Source organism: Talpa occidentalis, unplaced genomic scaffold (genome assembly GCF_014898055.3).
Source record: "Talpa occidentalis isolate TD23 unplaced genomic scaffold, MPIMG_talOcc4v2.1 talOcc4.5, whole genome shotgun sequence".
NCBI lineage: Eukaryota > Metazoa > Chordata > Mammalia > Eulipotyphla > Talpidae > Talpa > Talpa occidentalis.
This window is the reverse complement of record NW_023604861.1, coordinates 137,029,887-137,057,453: the sequence shown is the minus strand read 5'-3', so window position 1 is coordinate 137,057,453 and position 27,567 is coordinate 137,029,887. Positions and strand designations below refer to the sequence as shown.

At 56.9% G+C, this 27,567-nt stretch overlaps 2 protein-coding genes across 7 annotated transcripts in view; one reads left to right on the top strand and one right to left on the bottom strand.

Annotated features, from left to right (window-relative positions):
- Nucleotides 1–714: 714 nt before the first annotated feature.
- Nucleotides 715–27,244, top strand: IAH1 (isoamyl acetate hydrolyzing esterase 1 (putative)). 6 transcript variants are annotated; one of them, XM_054701397.1, is made up of 11 exons: nt 715–808; nt 1,436–1,488; nt 6,353–6,504; nt 7,749–7,910; nt 9,753–9,874; nt 10,649–11,084; nt 11,475–11,613; nt 11,952–12,797; nt 13,147–13,250; nt 23,136–23,237; nt 24,109–27,244. In XM_054701397.1, exons 1-6 carry the CDS (start codon nt 728–730, stop codon nt 10,829–10,831), a joined length of 753 nt encoding a protein of 250 aa, XP_054557372.1. In that variant the 5' UTR covers nt 715–727; the 3' UTR covers nt 10,832–11,084; nt 11,475–11,613; nt 11,952–12,797; nt 13,147–13,250; nt 23,136–23,237; nt 24,109–27,244. The 6 variants fall into 6 exon arrangements, with proteins under 6 accessions (XP_054557372.1, XP_054557371.1, XP_054557370.1 ...); XM_054701396.1 differs by lacking the exon at nt 23,136–23,237; XM_054701395.1 differs by having other exon boundaries at nt 23,136–27,244.
- ADAM17 (ADAM metallopeptidase domain 17) overlaps nt 10,932–27,567 on the bottom strand; it is a 38,773-nt gene continuing 22,137 nt past the window's right edge. Inside the window, 12 exon segments of the mRNA XM_037528540.2 lie at nt 10,932–12,563; nt 13,028–13,078; nt 14,415–14,503; nt 15,148–15,226; nt 15,995–16,125; nt 17,751–17,885; nt 19,478–19,581; nt 20,253–20,452; nt 22,305–22,457; nt 23,711–23,799; nt 23,895–24,039; nt 25,790–25,903. Of these exon segments, the coding sequence (XP_037384437.1) occupies nt 12,213–12,563; nt 13,028–13,078; nt 14,415–14,503; nt 15,148–15,226; nt 15,995–16,125; nt 17,751–17,885; nt 19,478–19,581; nt 20,253–20,452; nt 22,305–22,457; nt 23,711–23,799; nt 23,895–24,039; nt 25,790–25,903 (1,641 nt within the window). The 3' untranslated portion in view covers nt 10,932–12,212.

Below are 27,567 nucleotides of genomic sequence, written 5' to 3'. Positions count from 1 at the left end.
CCGCCCAGGCAGCCGAGTCCCCGCCTCCCTCTCGGGCTCCTGCCGCCACCTCCCGCGTCCTGGAGCAGATTCCCGAGCGCCTCCGGGGGTCGGGCGGGCCGGGTTCTCTCCCCCTGCGCGCTGCATCCCGGGCGCGTCGACCGCGCCCACCCCCGGCTCCCGCCGGCGTCCGCGGATGCAGCGGCGCCGGTCGGGCGTTTCCCAGCCCGGGCGAGGCTCCTGCCAGCCCGTGAGCCGCGCCCCGCCCCGCCGCGCCCCGCCCGCCCCGCCCCGCCACGAGCAGGTGCCGCGCGAGGCCAGGCCCGGCCCGCGCGGGGAGGGGCCGGCCGCTGCTGGCGCGGAGGGACGGGGGGGCGCGCTCCGGCGGGTGCACAGAGGGGCTTCCGCGAGGCGGCGGCGCGCTCCTTTGAAACTCGGGGTGCTCCGCGGAACGCGCTGAGTCCCCCTGCACCCCGGGCCGGGGGACGGGAACGCGGGGGCGAGAAGGGAACCCGACTGCGCAGGCGCGTCTCCGCGCCCGCCCCCGAAGCGCGCCCCGCCCGGAAACCCGACCTGGCCCCGCCTCCCAGAGCCTCGCCCCGCCCCCATATCCGGCCTCGCTCCGCCTCTCAGTGCCTCGCCCCGCCCGGATATCCGGCCTGGCCCCGCCTCTCAGTGGCCGGCCCCGCCCCTCAGGGCCTCGCCCCGCCCGCATATCCGGCCTGTTCCCGCCTCTGGCCGCCGCGCCATGGCGCTGTGCGAGGCGGCGGGCTGCGCCCCCTCCCTGCGCTGGCCGCGCGTGCTGCTCTTCGGAGACTCCATCACGCAGGTACCGGCCCGTTCGCTCCCGGCCGGCCTCGGCTCCCGGGGCGACGCCCCGGCGGGGAGCCCGCCGGCCGCCGCGGGGTGCGGACAAGGAAGGCCGCGCCTGAGGCGGCCCCGAGGCCCGCGCGGCCCCCGGCGTCGCCCCCGCCGGCCCCGGCGCCTGCGCGGTGGGCGGGCGCCGTCCCCGTGGCCCTCGCGCGCCGCCTCCCCGCGTCCGGGCCACCTGCCGGCCGGGCGGCCGCGCCTCCTGCGGGCCCGGCGCCCCGGGCGGGCTGTCCGGCCAGGGCCGCGGCGCGGCAGAGCCCGGCCCCTCCCGTCGGTGCCCGCCGCCCTCGGGCTGCCCGGCGACGCGGTCCGCGGCGCGCCTGCCGCGGGGCCCCCGTGCGGGGTCGCCCCTCAGGGAACGTCCCGGTGACCTGCACCCTCTGGCGCGGGCCTGGGGTGAGGCGCTGCTCCCGGGTGGAGCCTGGCCCGGGGGCGTCATGGCGTGCGGGCGACTGGCTCAGCCGGCGGAGGGGGCAGGAAAGTCGCCACACCGGCCCCCAAGTGGCCTCAGCCCGGCGCGGGAGGGGCCGGAGAGCCGGGGGGTCTGACCGCGCTGCCGAGCAGTGATGGGCTTCTCTGTCTGCAGTTCTCTTTCCAGCAGGGCGGATGGGGCGCGGCCCTGGCTGACAAGCTGGTCAGGTGAGAGGAGTTTCCAGATGCTTTTTTTTTTAACATTATTTATATATACAAGAACCGGGGGACGGGCCAGAGGTTGGGGGGTGAGAGGATCCACCAGAGCCAGAGCGGGGAGCAGAACAAGCAGATTGACCAAAGTGCACTGCTGAGGGGGGCAGCGGGGAGACAGGCGAGGTCTGCCGCGCCGTGTGGGTTGCTCCCTGGCTGGGCTAGAACTCAGACCAGGTGGTGGTAGCGCTGCGGCCTAACCCTGAGACCCCCAGGGAGACCCAGAAAACAAATTCTTAACTCTAAATTGGATTCAGTGACTAGATTCTACCCCCCTCATTCTCTTTACTGAAATCACTTTTGATACATTTTGTATTTTATTTGTCCAGCTTGATTTGAATATGTGCCATGGGAATTATTAAAAGGAAAATAATGTCCTAATTCAAGAGGCCAAAAGTCTTAGAAATACTGGATTGTCGGAAAAGTCATGACGCATCTTTGCTTGAAAAAGAAAAAAAATACATCATGACTTTCCCGACAATCCAGTATTTTCCACAATCCAGCAGGCCCAAGTGTGTTTGGGGTTTCAGTGAATGATCTGCAGGAAGTTTCTTTTCCTCCTTTAGAAAAAATAGTAAGCTGGATTATACTGATTCTTTACCAGTATAGTCAACACACCAAGAAAAAATTTATTTCGGAAAGTGAAGTGTATCTCAAAACATCTTTCTTTCTCCATTTTTACTCCTGAAACTAGAACTGTAATTCACTTCCCAGCTTTTTTCTATTCCCAGTGCTGTTTCAGTGGATGTGGTCTGAAGGCGTGAGACCAGCATCCACTCCTCAGTGGAATGCTCACCTTGTGCAGACACTCCTGTCTGTTGCCTCATTGAACCTTTACAGCTACTCTAATCTTACTCCCTTCCCCATTTTCCAGCAGAGACAAGTAAGGTGGAGAGAGGTTAAATAGCAAGGTCACACCCCTCGGGGGCGGCAGGTGGCCCCTGCAGGTGACAGGGCCCCTACTCCTGGGAGGGCCATGAGCTGGCCGTGCCTGCTCACCCTCGGGGCTGGACACCAAGTGCTCAGTAGACACTGGCTTCTGTTTTATCCGCTCACTGTTGGATTTATTTAGCTTTTACTGAAGACCTTGAAAAGCTAAATAGTTAAGAAGCCTGAAAAACTGCAGGCACTTAATGTTTCACCAGCACCTGTTGCCTATGCAGTTAATGTGTTTACTATTAAAATCCTGTCAGACTCAATAGTGGACAGGTGTGGTTGCTGGAAGACCCTTATTTAGAAACTACTTTGTTTTCAGATTTGAGTGATTGCAAGAAAAGTTGGAGACAGTGCGTGGTCTGTTATGCTTTGTTTCTATAACTTACTTTGTTTTTTAAAAATTAATTTATGCATATAAGAGCTGGGGTATGGGCCAGAGGTGCGGGCAGGGGGTGAGAGGACTCACCAGAGACAGAGTGGGGAGCAGAACAGGCAGAAGGACTGAAATACATTGCTGAGGGGAGCAGCGGGGAGACAGGAGAGGTCTGCTGCGCCCTGTGGGTCAGCTCCCTGGCCGGGGATTGAACTCATGCTGCAGAGGCTACCGATAGCTTCACAGTGCTGAGATTTAACCCCTTGCGCCACCAGGGAGGCCACTATTTCTGTAATTTCTTAAAAGCATCTCGTTGAGGCATAAAGCACAAACCTGGCCCCTGGCTACCCCATCAGGTGACCTCACCTGTCTAAATTCTCCCCCATTCAGGCTCTGCCTGCAGAGACTACCTCCCCCTCTCCTGGGCACACTCCCCTCTGCCAAGCTCCCGAGAGCCCATTGTAAACTGAAACGCCACACTGGAGCAGAAGGTAGTACCAGACAGCAGAAAGCTCCCCACGCACTCTCAGCCCATGTCTTCCGGCAGGCAGGTCTGCAGAGGAGCTGGGAGGCCGAGTGGGGAGGGGAGCTTGTGTGGGAGGGAAGCTGGAGTGTTGGTGCCTCAGAGGTGCCTGCTGTAGTCACTGCCCCGGGCCAGGGCAGCGGAGTCCACCCTGTTTTCTTAACACCGGAACCTGCACTGGTGTCCACGTCCCCCAGCCGCTGCCGCTTGGTGGACACATTCAGTTTTCAGCTGCGTCGATTCTCAGGGCATGTTTCTGACAGACCTGGACCCTGATGTTGGCCTAGCCCAATGCACAGCCCCGACTGACTCTGGTCTAACTTGACCAGAGTTTGCAAGTTCGCAAGATTTCCAAGTTTGCAAATTAGAGACAACTTAGTGTAACTGCCCTCCTGTGGCACCTCCGTGGGTGCTGGTGAGCTTCAGGTGTGTGAGCTTCAGTGCATGAGAGAGTACGCCCCACAGTGGCCTTGCACAATTCTTAATTCCCTTTAAAATTCATTGACGTTTTCTTTTTCAACTTTATCCAAGTATTTCTTTAACCAGAAAGACTTCGTGAAGGAGTTAGAGCAAATTTATCTTTTTCAGTTTTTAAAAACTGCTTTTTGCTTTTTAAGGCTGTGCCCCAGCCTGTTGGGGTTTATAAAACCCCAAATTTACCTATTTTTTGAAAGGTATCTTGCAGGGCCTGGATGTTATAGAATGAATCTTTTAGTCCTTAGCTTTTTCCCGTTTTTCATCCAAACTTAAATACCTGTCATTAGCCATGAATTTATGTAAAAACTTACAATTTTTCAGTTTTGAGTAACTTAGGCACCATTTCGTTAGCAATCTCGAGCAACTCAGGGACGCTCCCTATCCCTGTCGGGACACCTGGGCCTCACTAGCTCTCTTCCTGGTTCACAGGCTATTAATGATTTTTTAAGTCTGTAATGGCCAATGTCAGTTGAGCTGTGTGCGCGCCTGGCCATTTCGTTGCTTTCAAATTTCACACGCCTCGTGGACTGGTTGCCAGTGCCCCCCTCCTGCAGGGCAATGGCGGCTCAGGACACAAGTGGCCAAGGCTTCCTTGCTGGGCGTCTGCAGTGAGGTCCCACCTGCTCTTCCAGGCCTTGTGTTTTTGCAGCCTCACCGTACAGGCCTTCGGGAAGCTGTTTTGCCTTTTAAGTGCTGCAGTGACAACCTTTGGATGGGGAAGGAGAGACTCACTTGTCAAAATTCTAGGTCTGTAAAATGGCTAGTCAATTTTAAGAATTATTGCACATAACAATAGAAATCAGGGCCTCCCCAGTGGCACAGTAGGTAGACCTCAGTGCTGTGAGGCTGTCTGCAGCCTCTGCAGCGCGGGTTCGATTCCCAGCCGGCCAGGGAGAGTCCCACAAGGCGCAGCAGACCTCTCCTGACTCCCCACTGCTCCCCTCAGCAGTGCATTTCAGTGGATCTGCCTATTCTGCTCCCTGCTCTGTCTCTGGTGAATCCTCTCACCCTCCCACGCCTCTGGCCTGTACCCCAGTTCTTGTATAAATCTTAAAAAAAAAAAAAAAATAGAAATCGCACTTTGCAATAAATATTTTATTGCCCCCAAGATGTGTAAATGCTGAGAGGGTCCAGAGTAGTGTCACGTGACCTCCCACTGCCTGGCCTTTGAACTTGCAATGTCAGTCATTGGTGCCTCACATTTTTACACGTGGGGATTTGAGCCACGCGCCGCTGTGAACGACAGCAATTCACTAATCCTCAATATGAATTCCGAGATACAGCTTATGGCAGCATCTGCAGGCGCAAGGCGTGGATGGCCGCTCCATCCCCCTCGCCAGGGGTTATGCTGAACCTCATCCTATGTCCCAGCCTTTCACCAAGATTACTTTCAAAAAGCACCTCTCGTGGGGCTGGCCGTGTAGTCCGTGTTTGAAGCCTGTTGCCTGGATTCGCCCTGAGCTACTCGTCCTCATACGTAAGGGACATCCCCAGGTCGCAGCCGCGATGCGGTGGAGCTGGCGCCAAATCCAGCCAAGTCCACGGCTTTTTTCATGACACCACGCAGCGCGGTGCCCCAAACATGGATTTTTAGAAGAAAAAGGGCCTATTTACTGGTTTAACGGGGGTATCTTTACTAAAGTCATTAAAACCATTATGTGCTACTGGCGCCGTGTAGGCAGAGGTTTGTCAGCCACAGCAGGCCTCTGGCGGGGGTGGAGATGGGGGGGCGACGCCTGGGTGAGGCCGACCTCTCCTGAATGGCTCCCTGCTCTCCTCAGCAGTGTTTTTCAGTTGATCCGCCTTTTCTCTTCCCCACTCTGTCTCTGGTGAATCCTCTCACCCCACACACCTCTGACCTGTACCCCAGTTCTTGTATGCATAAATACATCTTTAAAAAAAAAACAATTTGAACTTTTATTTCCACATTAGCATTCACAGTAGCTTTGGAATATTAGGTGTCAGGGTGACTGGTCAGGAAGAATTTATACCAGAGCTTACTTGGCTCCAAGAGTCCTTTGATCAAGTGAGAGATCAAACTGATACTATTTGAATCCTTCTTCCTATTCAAATCATTCCAGTGTACATGCTACTAAAGTTGTTAGTTTTCATTTAGAAAAGAATGAGATGAAATTAGTATAGGATATTATATCTTATTTAATTCCTCTTGTGGATACTTCTCAAGACTTTTGAGTAAGGACTTTGCCAAAAGTCCACCTGGTCTCTCATATCTGTGGCTTTTTCTGCCTTAGCTACTCGGTCGGGTAAGCAGCAGTCAGCTGTGAACCCCATTGGGAAAGTGCCCCAGAGCAGCTGGTCTGCAGCCTGGCCCGGCCCTTTGTGCCCAGCTGGGCCTGGCCCTGCAGGGATGCAGTGGGTTGGTCTCACAGGTGCTGCCCTCTAGAAAGGGAGCCATGGCGAGCTCCAGGGAGGGTGCTTCCTCCCGAGGCTGCCTGCAGGGGGCCCGCGGCGGCGCCCGCCCTCATCTTCTTTGCAATTTCTCATTGCAGGAAATGCGACGTTCTCAATCGTGGATTTTCGGGTTACAATACCAGATGGGCCAAAATCATCCTTCCGAGGCTGATCAGGAAAGGGGGCGGCACAGAGCACCCTGTAGTTGCAGCCACAGTTTTCTTTGGTGCTAATGACAGTGCGCTCAAAGGTAAGGGCATGTTTGTGGTTTTTCCTGAGTCGTTTTTAATCGTGTGTTACAGCCAGCTCAGATCCGGTAGCTTTTTTTTTTTTAAAGATTTGTTCATGCACACAAGAGCTGGGGTGCAGGCCAGAGGTGTGGGGGGGTGAGAGGATTCACCAGAGACAGTGGGGGGCAGAACAGGCAGATCTACTGAAACACACTGCTGAGGGGAGCAGCGGGGAGACAGGAGAGGTCTGCTGCGCTGTGTGGGTAGCTCCCTGGCCGGGGATCACACTCAGGTCGCAGTGGCTGGAGAGAGCTCTATAGTGCTGGACTCAACCCCTGCGCCACCAGGGGGGCCCTGGAGAGCAGTTTTAAACAGTAGTGTGCGTGGACACACATGGAATGAAAGTTCTCTTTTGTTACTGGTGGAGAAAGTTTTCTGGAAGGCTGTTTGGACTTGCCTGGAAACCAGGACACGTGCAGCTGAGCGCCCAGGGGTGCCCGCAGGGCTCCCACGGGCCACTTCCAGTGACAGTGGGCGGGAAGCGTCCGCGCAGCCACCTGCAGCTACGTCTTGTGGCTTTTGAGGATCGTGTCTGTGGCAGGGGCGCGCGGGTTATGTGGGGAAAGCAGCTTGTGTGTCTGCCGTGCGATCCCAGGGTCGCTCCCACATGGGGAGGACTAGAAGTCCGCCCACTGCCCTCAGCGCTTCTCTGGGGTAAGGTCATGAGTGAAATTTCCCCCTCCTGGAATTAAACTTAGGCGTGCTTTGCAGATGGCCGCCAGTGAGCCCCGATATTAACGTGTGAGCCCCCCTGGAAATGGCCCTTCACAGCCCTAACGATTATGGTAGCAAAGGCTGGTGTTTGCTGAGCGTTCCTGGGGCCCCGTGTGCGTCACACGCGTCGTCTCGCGCCCCTGGAGGCGGCCCCCGCAGCGTCTTGCTCTGGGCAGCACTTGGCTGTGGCCGTCCGAGCGCCCGTCCGGGCCCGGCAGTCTCACGCCCCAGCCCGGCGCTTGTGAGACCCGCTGAACCTGGCGACTAGTGACGGTCCGGCCGCCAGAGAACGGGGTGCCTGCGAGGCCCCCAGGTAGGGCCTCCGGGGTCTTGATTGGTGGGGACCCGTGCGCTTCAGCTCCCCTCCCCACCGCCGTCCTTGCGCTGAGAGCTCCCCACGGGCGCGCACATGCCAGCCCAGGGTGTCGGTCGCGTCTCACCAGCCGGTGACACCAGCTGACACGCCGCGCCCCCCCCCCCCTTTGAGCAGACGAGAACCCCAAGCAGCACGTGCCCGTGGACGAGTACCTGGCGAACCTGAAGAGCGTGGTGCGGTACCTCAAGTCCGCGGAGGTCCCCGAGGACAGGATCATTCTCATCACACCGCCCCCGCTCTGCGAGCCCGCGTGGGAGCAGGAGTGCCGCCTGCAGGGTGAGCCAGGCCCGCAGTGGGTGGGGGGGCTGCCGCGGACACCTCAGACGGCGCTGGCTTCCTCAGCTGCGGTTGAACGGGAAAGCCCAGGCTCTGCCCAGGGGCCTTGTTGACACGGGCGAGGGGCTTCTCGGGCGAGGCAGGCCTCGGGCCTGGATTCTGCCAGACCCCAAGGTGCACACAGAGCGGGTGGCTGGCGACCCGTGGGGTGGGGCGTTGACACTGACACCACCTTTGGGGCGTCTTCCTGGCCTCACAGCAGCGGGAGGCGCCGGCAGCCACGCTCTCGGTCGTGCCTGGTGCCTGCGTGGCCGAGAGAGACGGAGACGGCCGCTGGACTGCTGGCAGCGGCCCTTGCTGCACTGCTGGCTGCGGGGTGGCGACCTCTCCCCTCCACCTGCCGCACCTCCTGGGCTGGGCACGGCGCGTCCGTGTCCCCTGTGCTCGTGGGACTCCACCCGTCACCACCACGCACACTGCTGTCCCCGAGACTGCCCCGCTCCACCTTCATGTGCGTGGCCTAGAGCCGGGTCAGATGCTCAGGTACAGGATGACGAGAATCAGGGCCTGCCTGTCCATGTAGGTGGCGGCCAGAGTGGGGGGCTACAGCTCCGAGGAAACCGGAGCAGAAGCACGTTGAGGAAGGCGGTGGGCGGAAAGGCCCCCGGGGAGGACCGGAGGGCGGCCAGGCCAGCTGTGAGCAGACACCTGAAGGCGCGCTCAGGAGGTGCCAGGGGGCCGTGCGGGCGAGGGTTCGGGCCGTCTTGTCGGCCCTGCGGCGGGAGCTGGCCGGGGCGGGAGCGCCTACACCAAGCCTCGGCCGAGGCGTGCGCGTGGGGCTGCGCCGCGCCCCTTCGTGGCCACAAAACCAGCCAAGGCAACGGTAACCAGCCCGGCAAGGGCGTGTAGAGCAACCCCCGCCTGCGGTCCAGACGTGCTGCGCCGTACGCCCGCGTTCCCGGTTCAGTTCTGTCTCCTTGGTCCCGTACTGGGCCTCATTTGACACATCAGACACAGGTGTTCCTACACGTAGACGCCACGCGTGCAAACGTGCGTGTCAGGCGTGTGTCGTGAAACCCAGTGATACAGGGTCTGGTACTCCCCTCAGGTTCGGGATCCACTGGGGGTCTCGGGACGCAGCCCCTGTGGAAGGGGGTGCGGGGGGCGCTGCCGTGACAGTGTCTGGAGCACGGACGGCGTGTTGGGAGCTGGTTCTCCGTAGGCGCGTGTCGAGGCCTGGGTTCAGCCAGGCGCACGGGCCGCCAGGCCGCGCGTGCTGCGTGGCTCTGGGTGGCAGCTCATGTCACCGGGGGATGGGGTGGAAATGCCAGTCCGCGGACTCCATCCCAGACCTGCCGAGTCAGGACTCGGGGAGCCCGGACGTGACCTGCGTGCGAAGCCCCGGCCAGCAGACCGGGCCGCTGTCGAGCGCGCCGGCTGTGCTTCCGGACGGCCGTCTGCGCGCTGCCCTGGGCCCCGTCACTGCCCAGAGGCCGTTTCTTACCCAGCCCTTGGCAGAGCTTTGCGGGCCCTTCTCGCGCTCCCTCCTCGGGCTGAAATCTCCTCGGTGCGTCGTCCATGCCGCCGCGGGGCTTCTCGTGCCGCGTGAAGTTCAGGGTCCGGCTCAGCTAGTGTTCCCGGCACACGGCCCGTCTGCTCACCCCGGCCCGCGCCCTGCACGCCTGCCTCCGCGCCTCTCCCAGCTCTGCAGGAGGCCCTGGCTCCCGTGGTGGCCCCTTGTCCCCCATGCGGTCGGGGGGCCGCAGCCGCCTGCCCTCTCGAACCGTGACCTGCCCGGGGACCAGCCTGGGGCTGACCACCCGCCGCCTGATCTTCCCACAGGCTGCAGATTAAATCGCCTCAACTCGGTGGTCGGGGACTATGCCAGCGCCTGCATGCAGGTCGCCCAGGACTGCGGGACGGACGCCCTGGACCTGTGGACGCTCATGCAGCAGGACGGTCAGGTGGGACACCTCTGGGCGCGGGCGCGGAGTGAAGGGGGCCGAGCGGGGCTCTACCCAGTGTAGGCACCAAACCCTCAGCAGAGGGGTCGAGGGCCCTGTCCCTTCAGCTTCGAGTCGCCCGTCCAGAGGGACTTGAAGGAGCGAGAAGTGGCTGCCGCAGAGCAGCCGGACCGGGGCTTCCAGGAGCGGCGCGGGAGGTTGAGCGGGGAGGGCGGGCGCGGCTGAGGTGCCATCCGTCCCAGTGCTCTTAAACCCTCTTGTCGGCGCAGAGGTGGGCCGCGGAGCCCCGCCCTCCCCCTGCTCACCCAGAGCTCTCGGGTCTGAGCGCTCACCCCGCAGCGCGAGTGCTGAGGGACGCCCGTGCGTTGTGGGCATCTGGGCCGGGCTCCCACCTGAGGGGCTTCGGGGGAAAGGAAACCGCAGCCGCGCCGTCCGGTCTCAAGTCCACACGCGGAGCTGCCCGGGCTGGGCGGGGCTTCCCTAGTCCGCTGGCCCAGCAGCCAGGCAGGGAGAAGGCCCGAGGGTTCTTCCTAGCGACGTGCCGGCCCTTGCCGTTTGTTTGACATCAATGCACCGACTGGTCTCCCTGTCAGCGGGCACCCCGGAGGCCGGCGCCGCCCTGGCGCTGCAGCGTGAGGTCTCGCGACCCTGGGTGGCGGGCAAACACCTCCCTCGCCCAAGGTGCCCAAGGTCCACGGGCGAGCGCGCCTGCACAGGCCCCTGGGCGTGGCCACAGCCGGGAGGGCCGCGCTCACCTCGGCGTCTCCCCCACAGGACTTCTCCCGCTACTTGTCAGACGGGCTGCATCTGTCCCCGGAGGGAAACGAGTTCTTGTTCTCGCGTCTCTGGCCGTTGATAGAGAAGAAAGTCTCCTCCCTGCCGCTGCTGCTCCCGTACTGGCGGGACGTGGCGGAAGCGAAACCGGAGCTGAGTCTCCTGGGGGACGGGGACCACTAGCCCGGCCGCGCGGCGCCGCGCCGCGGGAAGGCGCCAACGAGCAGCCGCGGCAGGTGGTGCTCCCGTCCCCCCGGGGCCAGAACCCACCGCCCCTGCCCCGGAGTAATAAACGCGTTAGTCCTGCCCTGGGACGCTCTGGACCTCGGCTGCTTGTTTTGATATTGACCGTTTAGCGCGCGCTGCAGCTGCCCTCAGTGCCGCGGCTGTAAAGACCCCGCGCGAGCCGCTTGCTCATTCTGCACGTGGAAAGAAGGTAAAGACAGTTTTGTTTAAAAAGTCACAATTTTATAAAAAGGTTCTTAACATTCGTCCGGGATCACTTCACTCACACACACGCGCCCCGCTCACCAGTAGCAGATTCCGAGAGTGTAAGGAAGCCTCTCCTGACCAGCCACGAGCCAGCAAACACCACAAGGTACAAGTTTCAAGTATTAGTGTAACAGGCCTCTGCGGACCGGGCGTCCTTAGAGGAAACGCGTCACAGGTTTGGTTAGTTGCCCTCGGCTGACAGGTTCTCAGTTAAAGATGTTGGCTGATGAGCACAAGGCGGGGGTTGGTTTCCACTTTAGGGAAAGCAGAATTCAATGCGATGAAGGTTTTAGCAGACGCCCGGCGCTGACGTGACGCGACCCTCCCCCTGCAGGGGATGACGCAGGAGGATCCAGTTCTCGGCCGCAGCACAGCCTGTTGGGACCCACCTGGCCTTCCGGAGAGACATGCCTCACGCCCCCTTCCCCCGCTGGTGTCCGAAGGAGCAACCGTACCTCGCGGGAGCAGTTCCGGTTAGTGAGAGCCTTTGGGGGCGCGCGGCGGTGGTGACTGCCCTGAGAGCCTCATGCACGCGGGCTTGTTTGATTGATTAAAGTATTAACCTTAGGAATGACCAGCCTCTTGGAGACCACCTGGTTTTATCTCCTTTGTCTTCAGTTGGGGGGTGGGGGGGGGAATTCTGTGGCAGTTGTCCTCAGGCGGAGCGAACTGCCTTTCAGTGGATTCTACAGTGAATTAAAAAAATAATTGGTCTCCCTAATGGGTGCTGTTACCAATATAAAAGGTTAATTTACAAAAATGTAAATATTTATGACCTAACCCAGCTGTATTTTCTGCTTCTGCACCACAGGTTGAAGGATATTTTTAACATCAAAAAAAACAACTAAAACCTGAAAGCCTCAAAATAAGCTAGATCCGCCTCACCGCCTCCCGGGCCAGGGGCTCGGCACAGCGCCGGGTGCCCGGGGGACGTCCCCAGCGCGGCCACCATCTGCTGTGAAGTCACTTCCTTCTCGCTCCCAAATCTTCACAAAATAAATGCAGTGATTTTAGGTCAAATCTACAAAAATACTTTGCACAGCAGGCCAAGCGCGCGCAGGCGTGGCCCGGGTTAACATTCCGTTTCTTTGCTGTCGACACGGTTCTGGCGCTGCAGCTTGAAGGAGGCGGCCTTGTCGCTTCTGGTGACGGGCCGGTCCGTGAGGTCCTCGAACGACTTGGCGGCTGTGCTGCTGTTGGGGAAGGGGTCCTTCTCGAAGCCGTCCTCGTCCACGTGGGAGTCCATGCTGGGGTCTTCCTGGATAGTATCCATGCGCTGGTGGTCCAGTTTGGGAGCTGCCGGCGCTAGGGGCACCACAGCGGGGGGCTGCAGGGGCTGCAGGCGGCCTGGTGTCTGGGGCGCAGGAAAGGGCTTGATGATGCGAACTGAAGCGGAATCCATGCTGCTGAGCATTTCAACGTTCTGGAAAGACAGGAGTGACAGATGCATCACAGGAGCTCAGCTCCAGTCTCACCCAACAAACAGCCTCCTGCTTTTGGTGCCACGATCCCTCAGGCTGAGGAAATCACTAGATGGGGCCCCCCACAATCTCGGAACCAGGCAAAGCCAGTTTCCTGATGCCGCTAGAGGACCCGCGGGAGCTGGGAAGATCAAGCATGGCCCTCAGTGCTGCCCATCTTCACTCCAGCAACGCAGGTAGACCCAACCCCCAGCGTCACCCACACCAGACAGAAGGCCTTCCTTGCTAGTGTTGCGTGAATTCACAGCAAGTCTCGTCTAGAACCTTCCTGCTGAACCATCACCTCCCGCCTCCCCCAAGACAGAAGGCGCGGTGGGAAGGCAGAGGACCAGTAGCCGGCTGCGGGTCTTTGCCTGGCGGGCTCTCAAAGGGCGCCTGAAACTGCTCTTTTCCACAGTGAACTTACGCTGGGGTGGAAGAGAGACAGGGACTCATACTGCTTGTCCAATTTCTTGTCCTAGAAAGGAAAGAACAGGGAAAAGGTTATTCCTACAAACGAAATTGTTACGTGCTCTTTCCTTACAGGCTCCTCCAGTTGGGTGAAGTGTAGCAGGTTCAACAGACGCGACAATCTTTTCCACGAGCTCTCAGCGACCCTGCCCCACTGGGAAGTGCTGCCTTTCTGCGGGGTAAGTACAGAAACGGGAGGCTGAAGGGTCCTTTTTCCCAGAGTGCCCTATTGAGGGCAGGAGAAAAAGGGCATCTCCCCGTGTCTGGGGGTCACGTACATAGGGCACAGCTGCCAGAAAGGCCAGAGGGGAGGCGGGCCGTGCGCTCACCTCCCAGAGCCGGGCCCACACCATCTCCACACTCAACTGTTAGCAGTTCCACGGCCAGGCCCTTGGAGGAACGGGGCCTCCTCCCCACACCTACGTGCTCACTCCCAGGAAGAGCTACTGAGTGAGACCGCCTGAGGCAAGAGCAGCTTTCTCCTGGCAGGCAGCTAGTGCTGGAATCTGCAAGGTGCTCCCGGGATGCACAGGAAGCCTCTGGGTCTGGTTTCCTTTCCTCCACAGGAGACACAGCCCCGTTTTCCCATAGAAAGCAAAGTGAATGAACTTGTAGGAAATGCTGAAAAACCTTATAAAGTACCTAAAGCTAAACAAAAGCCCATTCACCTTGTTAACGCAAAGACTGCTGATTCGTTGGGAGACTGAATACCCGGATGTGATGACCCCAGAATCTAGATGGTGTGGGGCAGCCCCTTTGGAATGCTGATGTTTCACATGAGCTCTAATACAGTGACATGAGTCTGAAAACACTAGAAGCTTCACTCATCAGAGGTCCTAGGCAAATCCAGTTCGAAAGTCTCCTATAGAAGTATACAACAAGACGCCCACGGGCCTCCCTCGTGGCGCAGGGGTTAAAGACAGTGCGAGCAAGCTGCCGCCAGCCACTGCAACGCGAGAGCAATCCCTGGCCAGGGAGCTGACCCACAGGCACGGCAGACCTCTCCTGTCTCCCCGCTGCTCCCCTCAGCAGTGGATTGCAGTGGATCCCCCTGCTCTGCTCCACACTCTGCCTCTGGTGAATCTCCACCCCCCGCATCCCTGGCCTACACCCCGGCTCTTGTATGCATACGTAAAAAAAAAAAGCCATCCACAAAAAAGTGTCATTTTTTAAGTGTAAATTTTTAATAATTAGCTAAACTTTTTATAAGATACGCTTTTCTAGGGATAACACCAAAAACTCTTTCTGGAACTATCAGGTCAGATTGTGCTATGAACAGATTTTACCTTTTGTGAAAGTTACATGGAGTTGCTAAAAAGTTAATAAAATGTTTCACTACTTACCACACAATGGACAAGAATGCTGAAAGGAATCCAAAATATCAAGGAGAAAACTAACACAGAGCCCACGATGTTGTCTGCCAAGAACTTCCCTGTAAACAGTTCAAAGAGCGGGCATCATCAGGTACTTTATTAATCTAGTAACACGGCCCGCCTCCCCGTCGACCGCTGGCCGGCTGATGCCGGGGACCCGGCCCCGAGCAGTGTCTGTGCTACCTCGTTCCACCCGACCGCCTCCCCGCAAGTTCTCTCCCAGAAATAGCTGGTACCGATGAGAGAGGCGCTGTCCCCAGGGGGCCAATCCCGAGGACGCTACCAGCACATCGAAGCTTGAGATGAGAGGCGACTCCGTCGCTCTGCAGGGACTGTTTTTGTGACTAAACTCTGGACAATTTACATCCTTGCGTCTGTGGCGCCCGAGGCCCATCTTTGCCCGAAAAAGCCTTCCACTAGCCAGGTTCCGGGGGTGTCTGGCCCTGCGCCAGGCTTACGTTGTTGCAGCCTCATTTTTTAGTGGAGAAGGCGGCCGGTATTTTGACGAAGGGTTGGCCTCCCTTGCCTGAAAATGCGCATCCAGGCTGCAGACAGCTCTAGAACGAGTCCGCTTTACTTTGGCAACAAACAAAAGCGGATTCTCCATCCTCTCCCAGGACCCCAGGCCGCGAGCACAGGCGCCTCCCTTTCTAAGGCCCTCGCTGAAGCCCCCGTGTTGCCACCCACCCCCGCAGTCACCTACTGAAGGTATTGATGCTCAGCTGGTCGATGAAGTCCCAAAACCGCTCGATCACATCCTGTACTCGCTTCTCACACTTGCCCTGTGCACAGAGAACACAGACGTCTCCCTGAAGTGAGTGGTGCAGCAGAAGCGACATGGTGTCATGAAAGCGACTGACATGTAAAGGGCCTCATTACAAATCAGCAGCCCCGGGCCCGTCTTCGACAGCGGGCCGTGAGCATAGAAAGGAGAACACCCCGTCTCTGACACGCGCCCATCAGTCCGTTTTCGTAGGTGAATTCAGAATCATCAGGGGACACACTCAAGGGAAAATGGGGTGTTCACTACATTGATCACACAGGCCAGCCAGGAGAGGCCGCTCCGACGGGCAGAAGCCCTGCGTGCTGCGCCCGTTTCACAATCAAAACTTTCACTTTTATAATCAGCCTGGAAAGCCAATTAGGATTCACTGCCTCAAACCAACCAAATTTACCCAAAAGTGCCCCAAGGTCCTTCCTAGCCGGTGGGTTCAGGGTGCCCTGGGGTTCCCACCCAGATGCCCCGGGCCGCTTCTCAGCGAGAAAGACCTCAGCAGAGAGTGGGCCAGGGCAGGGCGCAGCACTTGGGCAAGGCCTTCTCTGCGCTCACAGACCAAGCTCAGCAGCGCCCTCCGACGGTGCCACCCATGCACAGCCGGCATGGCCTGCGAGCAGCCGGTGGGCACGGCCGGCGGATGTGGTGTGCACCTCAGCTGAGGAGCCCCGGAGGGTCCTGGGCATAAACCCTCGGCTAAGGGGGGCTATTACATGGACTAAAAAACCTTCTTGTCTGGTTGCTGCAGAAAAGGGGCGCACAGATCAATACTCACGTTCATGTCACAGAATCCCACCGTACAGGGCTTTCCTTTCCTCAAAAATAAGTTCTTCTGTTCAGCGTCGACGTAGGGCACGCAGCGGCCGGAGGGGTCCCTGCAGCACACCTTGCACGAGTGGTCGGTTTCTGGAACAGAGGTCAGTGTTCTTGGACTCCTCCCCACGTGCTCCCCATGGGGAAGGAGATGAATTTACTTTTTATTCCACGAGCTAACACTGGCCACGTTTCACCCCGAGGAGTATCAGCCGAGTTCGCGCCAGCGCAGTCGAGAGGCCACAAGGTAAAACGTCTCTGTCAGACGTTAAATGCCTCTTTTAAAGCCGAATCGTATTCTACTTCGAATCTTCCGGAAAGGCAAATGTTCTCCTTCATCCCACCATTCTCACGTGGCTGATTCCAGCCCTTGGCCCCTCCGTTTCAAGTACGGCCGGGAGAGCCAAAGCTCTAGTCTCGGCCAGCGCAGCCGCGACAGCGGCCCTCGAGGGGCAGATCAGCATGACCTGCAGGTGACATGAGCGCCACAGCCCTGGTTCATGGATACGACTCCCCCAGCACATGGGCTACCAGAAAGCCCACGTGGGGCATCACAGAAGCAAACACTCCCACACGTGCACACACACGTGCCCCTCGTGCCCAGGAAGCCAAGGGGGCATGTAACTCCGGCAGCCCCTCTGACGTGGGAAAGCCCATACCCGGCGCACGGACACGAGCAAAACCATTTCTACAAGGAAAACGCAGTCTCTCCCTTGAGGGGCCTCCCTGGTGGCACAGGGGTTAAGGGTCAGCGCTATGGAGCTCTCTGCAGCCACTGCAGCACGAGTTCAATCCCTGGCCAGGGAGTGACCCACAGGGCACAGCAGACCTCTCCTGTCTCCCCGCTGCTCCCCTCAGCAGTGTACCTAGGTCAGTGTGCCTGTTCTGCTCCCCACTTGGTCTCTGGTGACTCCTCTTGCCCCCAACCTCTGGCCTACAAAAACCAACCTCTGTACAAAAAACAACCTACAAAAAACCTACAAAAACCAACCTCTGTACAAAAAAATATTTTCTAAAAAAAAAACCTCTCGGGCCTCTCCTGGTAGCGCAGCGGTTGAGCGCTGGGCTGCGAGGCTGCCCATGGCCCCTGCAGTGCCGGTTGGATCCCCGGCCGCCAGCGGGGGTCCCCTCCCCCCCAAAAAAACAAAAACTTTCTTTTAAAAAATAAAACCTCTCCATCCACTTAACCCAGCACCTCCCAGGCATTACTATGTGCCCCTTGAGGGCACCAAGCCTCTTCCACTCGTTCACTCAATAAATGACCTGGCTTCTGCCGTTTTCCTTCTTCACATGTTACCCCATGGAAGTGCCTGTCACCCCACTGGACGGTGAGCTCCCCGCCTGGCGGCTTTGGCTTGGGGGTGTCTATTCTGAGGGCCAACAGACACCCACAAGCGGCACCTCCGGCACGGTGCCAGCAGCAAGGCGCGGCGGAGGGCAGGCCCGGCCCCACGGCCGAGCGAGGCTAACATGCTGCTGTCGGGCGGATCCTGGGGCATTCCTCAGGCTGCATTCCCCAAGCAGCGGGGCGTAGCAAGCCCCCCCCTCACGAGCGTCCGACCCGGGGGGCATCCACCCACTCTCACCCACAACAAAATTCTCTCCTGTCCACGCCCGGCCAGTCAGAAAATGCAGCAGAAGGAAAACCAACGGGCCGGTTTCCACAGACGGCGCAGGAGCCGAATCCGGGCTCCCAGGGGCCCCCGCCGCGGGCTCACCGTTGCAGGCGCAGGACTCCAGCCGCTGCTCCCGCTCGCAGAAGGGCACGCACTTCCCGTCCTTGCAGCGGCCCAGGTCCAGGCACACCGTGTCGTCCGCCGCGTCCCCGGGCGGGGGGCACTCGCTGCTGTTGCCTGGAAGCACACAGTCGCCATGGGCCGGAGCCTCCCCAAGAACGGCGGTACCCGCGCTCGGTCCCCACAGCGTCCCAGTCGCCGGCGTCTCCCCTGCGCCCTGCTTGCCCTTCCGCTGGGAACCCTAACACGCGGGCCACCTCCTCGCCACTGACGACCCAACCCAAAGCCGCGAGGGCCACGGCAGCAGTCCCCGGGCGCGCTCGCCCACCGTCCCGCGGCCCCGGGGCCTGCCAGCCACCCGGCCTCCCTCCGCCTCACCCTCCCGGGCCTGTCCGCCGGGAACACCAGAGCCCGCTGCTCCGCCGGCCTGCCCTCGCCTCCACCCTTCTTGGGGGGCGTGGAGCGGATGCGTATGGAAGATGTGGTCGCCGAGACGCCCTGAGCGCTCCTCCCGAGAGGCCTCTCCCCGACCCTGCCCCACCGCTCCCCGCTGCTCACCCCCTCGGAACAGCCCACGCGCCACAGCACCTGACTGCGCAGCCATTTTCGGTGCCCGCCCCTTCCCCAAGACTGCGAAGCTCACGGCCCAGCCCCACCGCAGGCTCCGCACGCGTCTCCCGACTCAATCTACAAGTCTTAGGGACAAAGAGACATCACAGAAGCAGAGGACGCTGGGAGAGAGGACGGAACAAGTGACTCGTTCTGGAAAACGTGCAGCACAGTTACGTCCACTGTCAAGAAGGGAAGCGAGGACGACTGCGTGGAGACGCGACGTGCGGGACGCCGGGAGGACCCGGCCTCTCCTGGGGCGCGGGGAGCCAAGCAAAAGACGTGGGACGCGAAGGCCCGGGGAGGGGCCGCGCACCTCTGCGACCCGCCCCACTTCCCACCAAGCAGCCTCCCGGCCAGTGCCCGACAGGCCCAGACACTGCCAGCTCGTCAGCACCTGCCCCTGGTCTGGGGAGTCCGCGACAGGCGCCCGTGTCCACAGACAGTCCCTCCGCCAACGGCTACTCGCGGGAGCGACCCAGCGAGCGCGGGAGGCGCTGCCTGGTGTGGGCGAGGCCGGGACACCGAAATAGCGCCTGTTGAGTGTTCGCTGGACTGTTGCTCTTGAAGACGAAACTCAGAGCATCCGACGCGGGGAAATTAGAAACTCAGCATCACCAGGGACCAGTGTCTCTGAGGATGCTGGTGGAGCCCCCTGCGGAATCCGGGTGACAGCAAGGCCAGGCCCGGCGAGTCACGTGACGAAGCACCTGGCGACCCCCCAAACCCTGAGCTAGCCGCGCGGACATCCAGCACACAGCAGGGAATTTGTTACAACACAGCGGTGAGTTTTTTCCAAAAAGACCCAGGGGGGCGCGTCACGTGGCCCATGACACAGACGTGCGGACACTGCCCTGCCCGCGGGGCGGACCCCGAGGCAGGACGCCGGCGCAGCGCGGAGGTGAAGGGATGACGTGGTCGACAAAGAAAGGGTAAAACATGGGACGACAGGTTGTGAGACGACGGACACCTGCGTCCCACACCCAACACCGCCCACCGTGGACGTGCTGCCCGCCAGGGTTGCCTTCGACGGGCTGAAACGTCATCCCGGTTTTCAAACGCCAGCGCCCGAGCAGAGCCGCCGGGAGGAGAGGACGCACCTGTGCAGTAAGACACGCCTTTGCAGGTGGCGTTGATCGCCTCCTGGCACTTCTTCTGGGCGGTCTCGAACCGGCAGTTCTTACAGCAAGGGCTGTTCCGGTCACTGCAGCGGGGAGGAAGAGCATGAGAGCCCCGCGACCAACACCCACCGGGCTCCAGGAGACCGCAGGGGAGGGCTCCGGGCTGCGGCCCCTGCCCCTGCCCCCACGCCACCCACTCGCCCCCGAGGAAGCAGGAGCTGCCACGCAGGGGAAGTCCAGAGGGCTCTTTAAAGCGTCTTGGCGTCCTGCGTTTGCACTCGTTTAATACAGACATTAAAAATACCACCCGCCCCGGGCCTGCGACGCCACCAGCCTCCACGGGGAGGAGCCGGGGCAGCGGCTGGGCTCACCTCGGCCATTCCCCCCCACCTCCGACCGAGGTCCTGGCCGACCCGCGCGCGTACAATGGAAACACAGGTGCCCTCGGATCGGCCACCCGCCTGCCCCACGGTCCCCACACAGCGCTCAGCCCTGATCTGTCACACACAACCGCCCAGGCGCGTCCCCGGCGATCAGTCCGCTCACCGCCCCGTACTGCCACTGCCGTAAGAGGACGCCGCCGTCGGCAGCGGTGCCCAGTCGCCTCCCTGCACACGCGTTTCCTTAGAGAAGGCTCTGAGCTGCGCCGTGCCGAGTACGGGAGGCGCGGGATGCGTGACCTAAGGAGAAAGCGCCTCCCAGGAGCATTTTTCTGGCGGCAAAGGGCGCGGGGTGCGTCCGCGCCGCCGCTCACCTGCACTGCACCCCTGGCTTCAGCGTGCAGTCGCTGTTGCAGCAGCTGTCGTTGCTCAGGTACATGATGCCGGGGTCACACTGCTCCCCGTCGTCCACGCGCGAGTTGCCGCACACTCTGTTGCTGCGCTCCTCGAAGCACTCGTGGGCCTTGCTCTCGATGGTCTTGTAGATGGACTGCTTGCTGCAGTTTGAAAACATCTGAAAAGAGGCCACCAAGGACCCAAAAGAGGGTGATGAGCCCACTGCCACGTGGCGCCGGCGCGTCTCTCTAGGACAGACTCAGGGCCGCAGCCCGGGTCCCGCAGGCCTGGCCTGGCCTGTCCTACCGCTTGTCTGTAGATGCACCTCAGGGGTGTCCTCTCTGGGGATGCTAAGGCGGGTATAAAATTGGGGAAGAGGCTAAAATTTGCCGCAGGAAAGCAGCTAGACAAGTGCAGGGGCGCTGTGGCCGTCCTGCCCCCGGGCGCGCCACCCCTGCGGGCTCAGCGACACGCTGGACAGGACGGGGAGAGGGAACGCGGCGGGGCTCGTCCTGCCGCCCCGCCCCCGCCCTGCTGTACAAAGGAATGAGCCACGTCTGAAGTTTTCAAAGGACTGAGCTTGTTTCCAGGAGGCAAGACAGTGCGCGCAGTCTTTTAAAGAGTTCCATTCCACATTGCTGCCTAAGCATTTCCCTGGGTCCCAAGTGTGTCACAGTTCCCCTGAGCTTGTAAGTGACCCCGTGTCTGGAAGGAAACCTGGGCCTGATTCCCAGGCGACCAACAGGCCAAGAAACGGCCCCTTTATGTTTCGGGACTTTTATCAGGAAGCTCTAAAACGGCGTCCCTTTTCCAAACCACCTGAAGATTATCGAGAGCTGCTGGAAGGCAGGACAGCGTCCCTCACGCTCCCCGAAGACCACGGCCTTCTGTCGTCCCGCGGCCCCCCGGCACACCAGCTGCCCTGGCTGTCACCTGCGCGCAGCACGGCCCAGAGTGTGTCGCGTCTCGGTGGCTTGTCTGCTGGAATCTGCTGCCCCATCTTTCTAGGCTGAGGAGCTACCTTATTTTTGTCTTGTAGCTCTTTTTATCCAGCGACATAAACTTGCATTAAGGAATTCATTTAAAATGTGCATTAGAAGAGGCCCAGTGTCCTGCCGAAGGGACACTGATACATGGGTAAACCAAACTATTGAAAACCACACTAAAAACATGCTCGAGATAGAAGTACACAAGCGGCCATGTTCTCTGGACTACAAAGGGCCAGCCCCGGGGGGCAGTGGCCGTGCCTGGCTGTTCTCGTAAGCAGGTTCTCCTGGGGTGACGAGCCCGTGGGGGACGATCACTGAGAATGCAGCAGGAGCAGCCGCGCATGCTCACTGGAGACGGGTTTGCAAGGGAACGTTTCCCCCAAAGCCCTGACACCGTCTGGGCCTACACCGCCCACGTGGCAGCCACCAGCCACGTGGTGAAAAGCCACAGGCTTCACCTCATGGCTGCGTGGCTCCCCTGTACCCTGACCGCTCGCTCTCTGCTCCCACTGCTGTGTGGCAGTCTGTCTCGCAGTCTTACTGAGGCACATCCTACATATTTCAAATCTACTCAGCAAGCATGTATTATATGCCAAGTACCCCTGCTAGGCACTGGAGACAGAGCTGTGAACAAGAAGGCCAGGAGGCTTATAGTTTGGAAAACTATTTCATCCCAATTTATAAAAAACTGCAGATCGTGCAGTACCGTTGTGTTAAAAGGAGTGACAACTGTAAATGAAACTGACAGGAAATTCTTAACTAAAAGCCTGAGCTCACCAAACCTTGCCATCTAGAGCTGCAACAGAAACCACTGCCAGAATGACTCTCAGAGCTGCACTCTCTCCTTTGGTCTTGCCAACAGTCCAAATGAGCGCGTTAGCCAGATTCAGATGGACGTTTCACTCCAGAACACACAACCCAGCTTCAGAGCAGCACGTGCCCTGCACCCCATTCGAGGGGGACTGCTTTTTGGGTCTTCATGGGGACTGAACACAGCGCCTCTTTCCTTCCTCACCACGCTGCGCGCCAAAGGATACACACCTTATTGTTCTCGTGGTCACCGCTCACGGCTATGGGATACATCACGTATTTTCCTCCTTGGTCCTCATTTGGGGCACATTCTGCTAGACCATCCGGATCATGTTCTGCGCCAAAATTGTGTCCCAATTCATGAGTTGTGACCAGGTCGGCTTCCTAAAGGATCATGCAAAGAAAACATCACTTCCCCACACCCAGCCAGTGGAATTTTTAGCAAAACGGAATTTTTACCAAAAAGTACTGAAATCCCAGAGACATAATGTACAGAATTCTAAAATATGCTCTGAAAAATTCATTAGTGGACTATCTAATAGACACCATAAAAACAATCTCAAAAATTTCCAAGTTGATGTATTTTTTGTTCTATGTGCCTTGTAACAGAAAAATTCTGCAAGTACAGGAAAAAACAAGCCATGAAATTAAACCAATGACGGCGTTGTGACAGCAAACAGGGCAGGGAGCGCAGGAAACGCAGAGGTCGCCAAGGAGGGGTTGTATGGATTAAAGCCCACAGTCTGCTGTAGGAGTCACCCTTCGTGATGCGGCCTTCACCAATGCGTATACACCATAGCACCAGACGGCAGAGTCTCCCTCTCCTAAAAGCCTCTGAGCTCTGCCCATCAGCCCAGCCCTCTCCTGCAACCAGTAAGCTCCCTGTCCCCACGATTCTGCCCTTCCCAGGACATCACAGAGTGGGGATCATACAGTATTTGGTCTCTTCAGATATGTTCACTTGGCAATGTGCATTTAAGCTTCCTCCCATCTTTCCATGACTTGATGACTTTTTTTACACTTTTTTTTTTTCCCAAATTTTCTTTTATTTATTCATACTAGAAATGGGGTGTGGGCCCTCACATGACAGCTCCTCTTCGGGCTGTGTGTTTCCTCATCCTACAGTGTGACTGTCATTGATGTACCCCAAAAGAAGCTGGACAGGTAACTTCTAATTTATTAACCCTTTTTGTTTTCTTATTTCACACACACAAAAAGGATTATTTTAGGCAGACCAAAAAGGAAAAAAAGATATTACTTTTTTAAAAATATATACCCACACAAATATATGACAGCTAAGATTCTAGAACAATTAAACTAAAAGCCTATCCTTTTAGGGCCTCCCCTGCTGGCGCAGCAGTTGAGTGCTGAGCTGTGAAGCTGCCCGCAGCCTCTGCAGCGCCGGTTCGATCCCTGGCCGCCGGGCGAGGGTCCCACATGGTGCGCAGACCTCTCCTGCCGCCTGCTGCTCCCCTCAGCAGTGTACCTCACTCCTTCTGCCTGCTCTGCTCCCCGCTCTGGTGAATTCTCTCACCCTCCCGCGCTTCTGACTGTACCCAGTGCTTGAACAAATAAATAAATAAATCTTTTTTTTTTGGGGGGGGAAACCTATCCTTTTTGAAAATGAAATAACGTACCTTTGTAAGGATGGTTTTACCGTAATTTTTTGTGCTGGTCAAACCACTGTTCAAGTAGATATTTTTCTTCCCAACGGGGCTATAGTAAGCTACAGGAAAAAGGAAACAGATTGCTTGTTCAGTGCAGAATCAGAAGCTGACCAGTGCGCTCATCCAGCATCACAGTCACAGAAAGTGAACTTACCCTTTGGACAAACACCGCCATGACTGTTCGCCCTGGGAGAGCCAACATAAGCTAGGCCAAGAGTTCCCATATCAAAATCTTGGTATGTGAAAAGATGTGCCAGGCAGACTTTGGATGCTTCTTCAGCTATGTCAAAGCTAAATTGCTTTAAAGGGAAAAAAGGAGGGGGGGGGGATTTCCTTCATTAGTTTAACTGATTATTTCAACTTTACAGTCCAGAACCCAACAGAACCACCACTGGCTGCAGGTATGCACCAGCAATGCCCTCACGCAGCACAGTGCTCCTCCCGAAGGCCCTCACCCACCTGCCCAGGTGAGCAGCACTGACAAGAAGAGGGAAGCACTGGGAGCGTTCAGAGCTGCTCACAAGGACATCGCCACTCCTCGCAGGGTGGGGCTGGCGCGGCAAAGCGCTGGGCACACTCTGGTCTTGGTGGCTCAGGGCCTCGACAGCTCAAGAACCCCTCAGACCGCAGCCCAACAGTGATCCCCAGAGTATTTCAAGGAACTGACTGGCTTTGGAGATTTTTGTTTTAAATTTGCTGTGGTTTTACAATGGGCAGGCATTATAAAAAGAACTTGTAAGAAAACATATAGTTTTATGTTATTGTAGATTGAAATTCATTTAAGTCAATAGTGGTGCTTTGGATTTATTTTTTAATTAAAAAGAGCTCCTCAAATGATTTTAAAACCTCTACCACAAAGCACAAAGACTGCAACTTACAAAGACCTTGATTTTTTTAAAGCTTAAAAGAGATGCCAGGGAGTCTGTGAGGAATGAAGTGTTCCCAGGATGCCACTCTGGTCAACTGGGACTTGGACAGTTTGTGGTAACACAGTAAGGCTTCGAAACCTAGAAGCCTCGGGAGAGAGAACTGGAGAGAAGCATCTGTAGTGTAGAGTTTTCCCCTCTGTCCCTCCCCTGACAGGCTGTGTGAGGCCCACAAAGCAGAGCTGTGCTGGGTCAGCTGTCCTGGGAAGCAGCCATCCGGGCCCTCAGTCCTGGCTATAGTTCTACCTACTCACAACCAGCCACAGCCCGGCCATCTCTCCAGCAATAAGGGCTCAACTCTTCATTCAAAAATTCCTATGTTGGTCCTAACCTGCCCCAGAATGGAAATGGATTGGCAGACAGGGCCTTTAAAAAGGTAACTTGGGGTCACAGGAGTGGGCCTAATCCAGTGACTGGAGGTCTTCTAAGAGAAAACTGTGGCACAGAGGGAAGAGTCACAAGCAAGCCGAGAAGACCAACTTCAGAATGAAACCAACTTTCCAAAATACCCTGATCTCAGACTTCCAGCCTCTAGATCGTGAGGGAAAAAATTTCTGCTGTTTAAGCCCCTGGCCTGTGCTGCTTTTCATTACTGGCAGTCCTGTTCAGGAGAGCACATGGAGGGTGCGAGGGACAGGGACTGTCCCTACTTCTCATGATGGCTGGTGGGTCAAACTACGGGAAGCTGGTCACTGCTGGAGATAGGGCACTCCAGGCTTCTCAAGCAGGGCAAAGAGCTGGTAATTTTAGTATCTAATGCATTTTCGCAGCCTTTTTTGGTAATGCAGACCTAAGATATTCACTGAAACAGAATATGAACAAAGAGACCTGAACGAAATGCTGTGCGAAGCCACGGGCCACTGGCAGCCATCTATTTTCTAAATTCCTATTACTCGACGAGTGTCTCGGAGATACCGCAGTCCGGAAGCCTTACTCTCCAGCACGTGTCGGTTTCACGGCTTTTGTGCCCCTCTCGCTGTCCACCCCACTACAGTCCCTGTCAGACGGCCGGGAAGGGCTGCTCCGGGTCACCTTTACTAACGTGCCACCCGGTTAGCGCGGACATGACGCACAGGTGAGAGATGACACGTGGAGGTGGCGTCACAGCCGGGATTCCACCCACCTCCAGCAGCGTCTTCACATCCCAGGCATCCTTTTCTTCATGTGGATAACTTTTTGCCATGTTGTAGTGCTTTTCACCGGGTCTGACCACTTGTGGAGACTTGAGAATGCGAATCTGTACTTAAAGAGAGGACATACTTAGAATACTCCAGAGAAAAAAGTCACAAGACTGAAATAATAGGGCACTGTCTTAGCTATTGAAAAAAAAAAAGATAATCTACCATTCTAATAAAATGTTTTAGAACCCAAATTCTACATTCTTCAGTTCTAATATTCAATGTTGAAAAACTAACAAGCATGCACTATAAAAAGCATCTATGTGGATGGACAATTTATAAAGTTATACATGAACTCCTAAATTTTCATTTCCTCTACAGTAAGTCGGGGGAGAAAAATGAGAACTTGGGTTCTATGAGCCTACAGTATTTATTCTAATTATTGTCAATACTTCAGAGACGCAGAAGAATAAGACGTACACTCGTGCATACCACAGGAGTAAGAGATTACAGAGAACAGGCCTTTCCTTGGATGTACTGTACAAATTCTTAAGGCGCAAAGGCTCTCCCCAGAGAAAATGAAACCTATGGACAGTGAGTTTGGGGAAAGAAACAAAGCCATGCGCAGCCCCGTCGTTCCCACAGCTTCTGAGCTGCCTGCCTGCAGAGGGGAGTCTGGGGTGCTCTGCCCCGTGTGGTAAGCTCACTGGGGTGGGCTTTCGAACTCTTTGGTGGTGAGTGGTCAAGGTCAATTCTGGGCTGAAACAGATGACAGCCCGCCATGACCATCATCTAAACGCCATCCTGAAATCCACGTGCTACCCTCTGGAGCGCTTACTTTTATTTCCTAGATCACACTTGTTTCTTAATTGATCTTAACTTGTTAAGGCAAAGGGAGCTTTATTTTTTGGTCCCTTAGAATTCAAACATAACTACAAAAAATGAGGCAGCTTTGTGTGTACCAATAAAGAATAATTTTCAACATATCTGTGAAATGGAAAAGCCAGGTGCGAGAGCACGACATACCCCGATGTGTCGAGGACATACATGCATACACATGCTGTCCATGCATGAGACTGCTCTGCAAGACACACATGAAACTAGTGACTGGATGCCTCTGAGGAGGGAACTGCTGTGACAATGGAGAGAGGTTAGGGAGACTTACTTTTCACTGGATTTTGTACCATGTGTGTACATTACCTAGTCAAATGGAAACTTAAAAAAGAAAATGCAAAACAGTAAAAGAAAAGGGAAAAATAATTCTCTTAGTTTTATACAAGTACTATAAACATTGAACATGCATTAAGTATGACGCATGATTTCAATTTTTTTTTTTTTTTAATGTCTAAATGCTACACTATAGAACCTGTAAGAATAAAGCTAATGAGGAGCTGGAAAAATTATTAGAGACAGTAAATTTGACTTCAAAATGTCTGTATGTCCACAGCAATACCCAATTTCAAAAGTCTTTTTAATTAGTCTTATAAATAAATGATTTTTACTACAAAACAAAATTAAGACGTTAACAAATCACTGCTGGACAGACCCCTCATGAGTAGATTATAAGAAGCCAGAAGATTTTTGGGAAAAGGTATCTAATGATGTGTAGGCACAAATGCCATGCAAATGTACACAGTATTTTTGAGTAAATTTTCTGACTAAGATTCAGCAACGCTGCCTGGACACACCAGGCATAATCAGAGTAGAAACAATGCAGGAGGAAAGCCCACGAAGTCAGAGGAAGAAGAGCTCACGCCAGCATAGAGAGGCGTTCTGCCTAAGA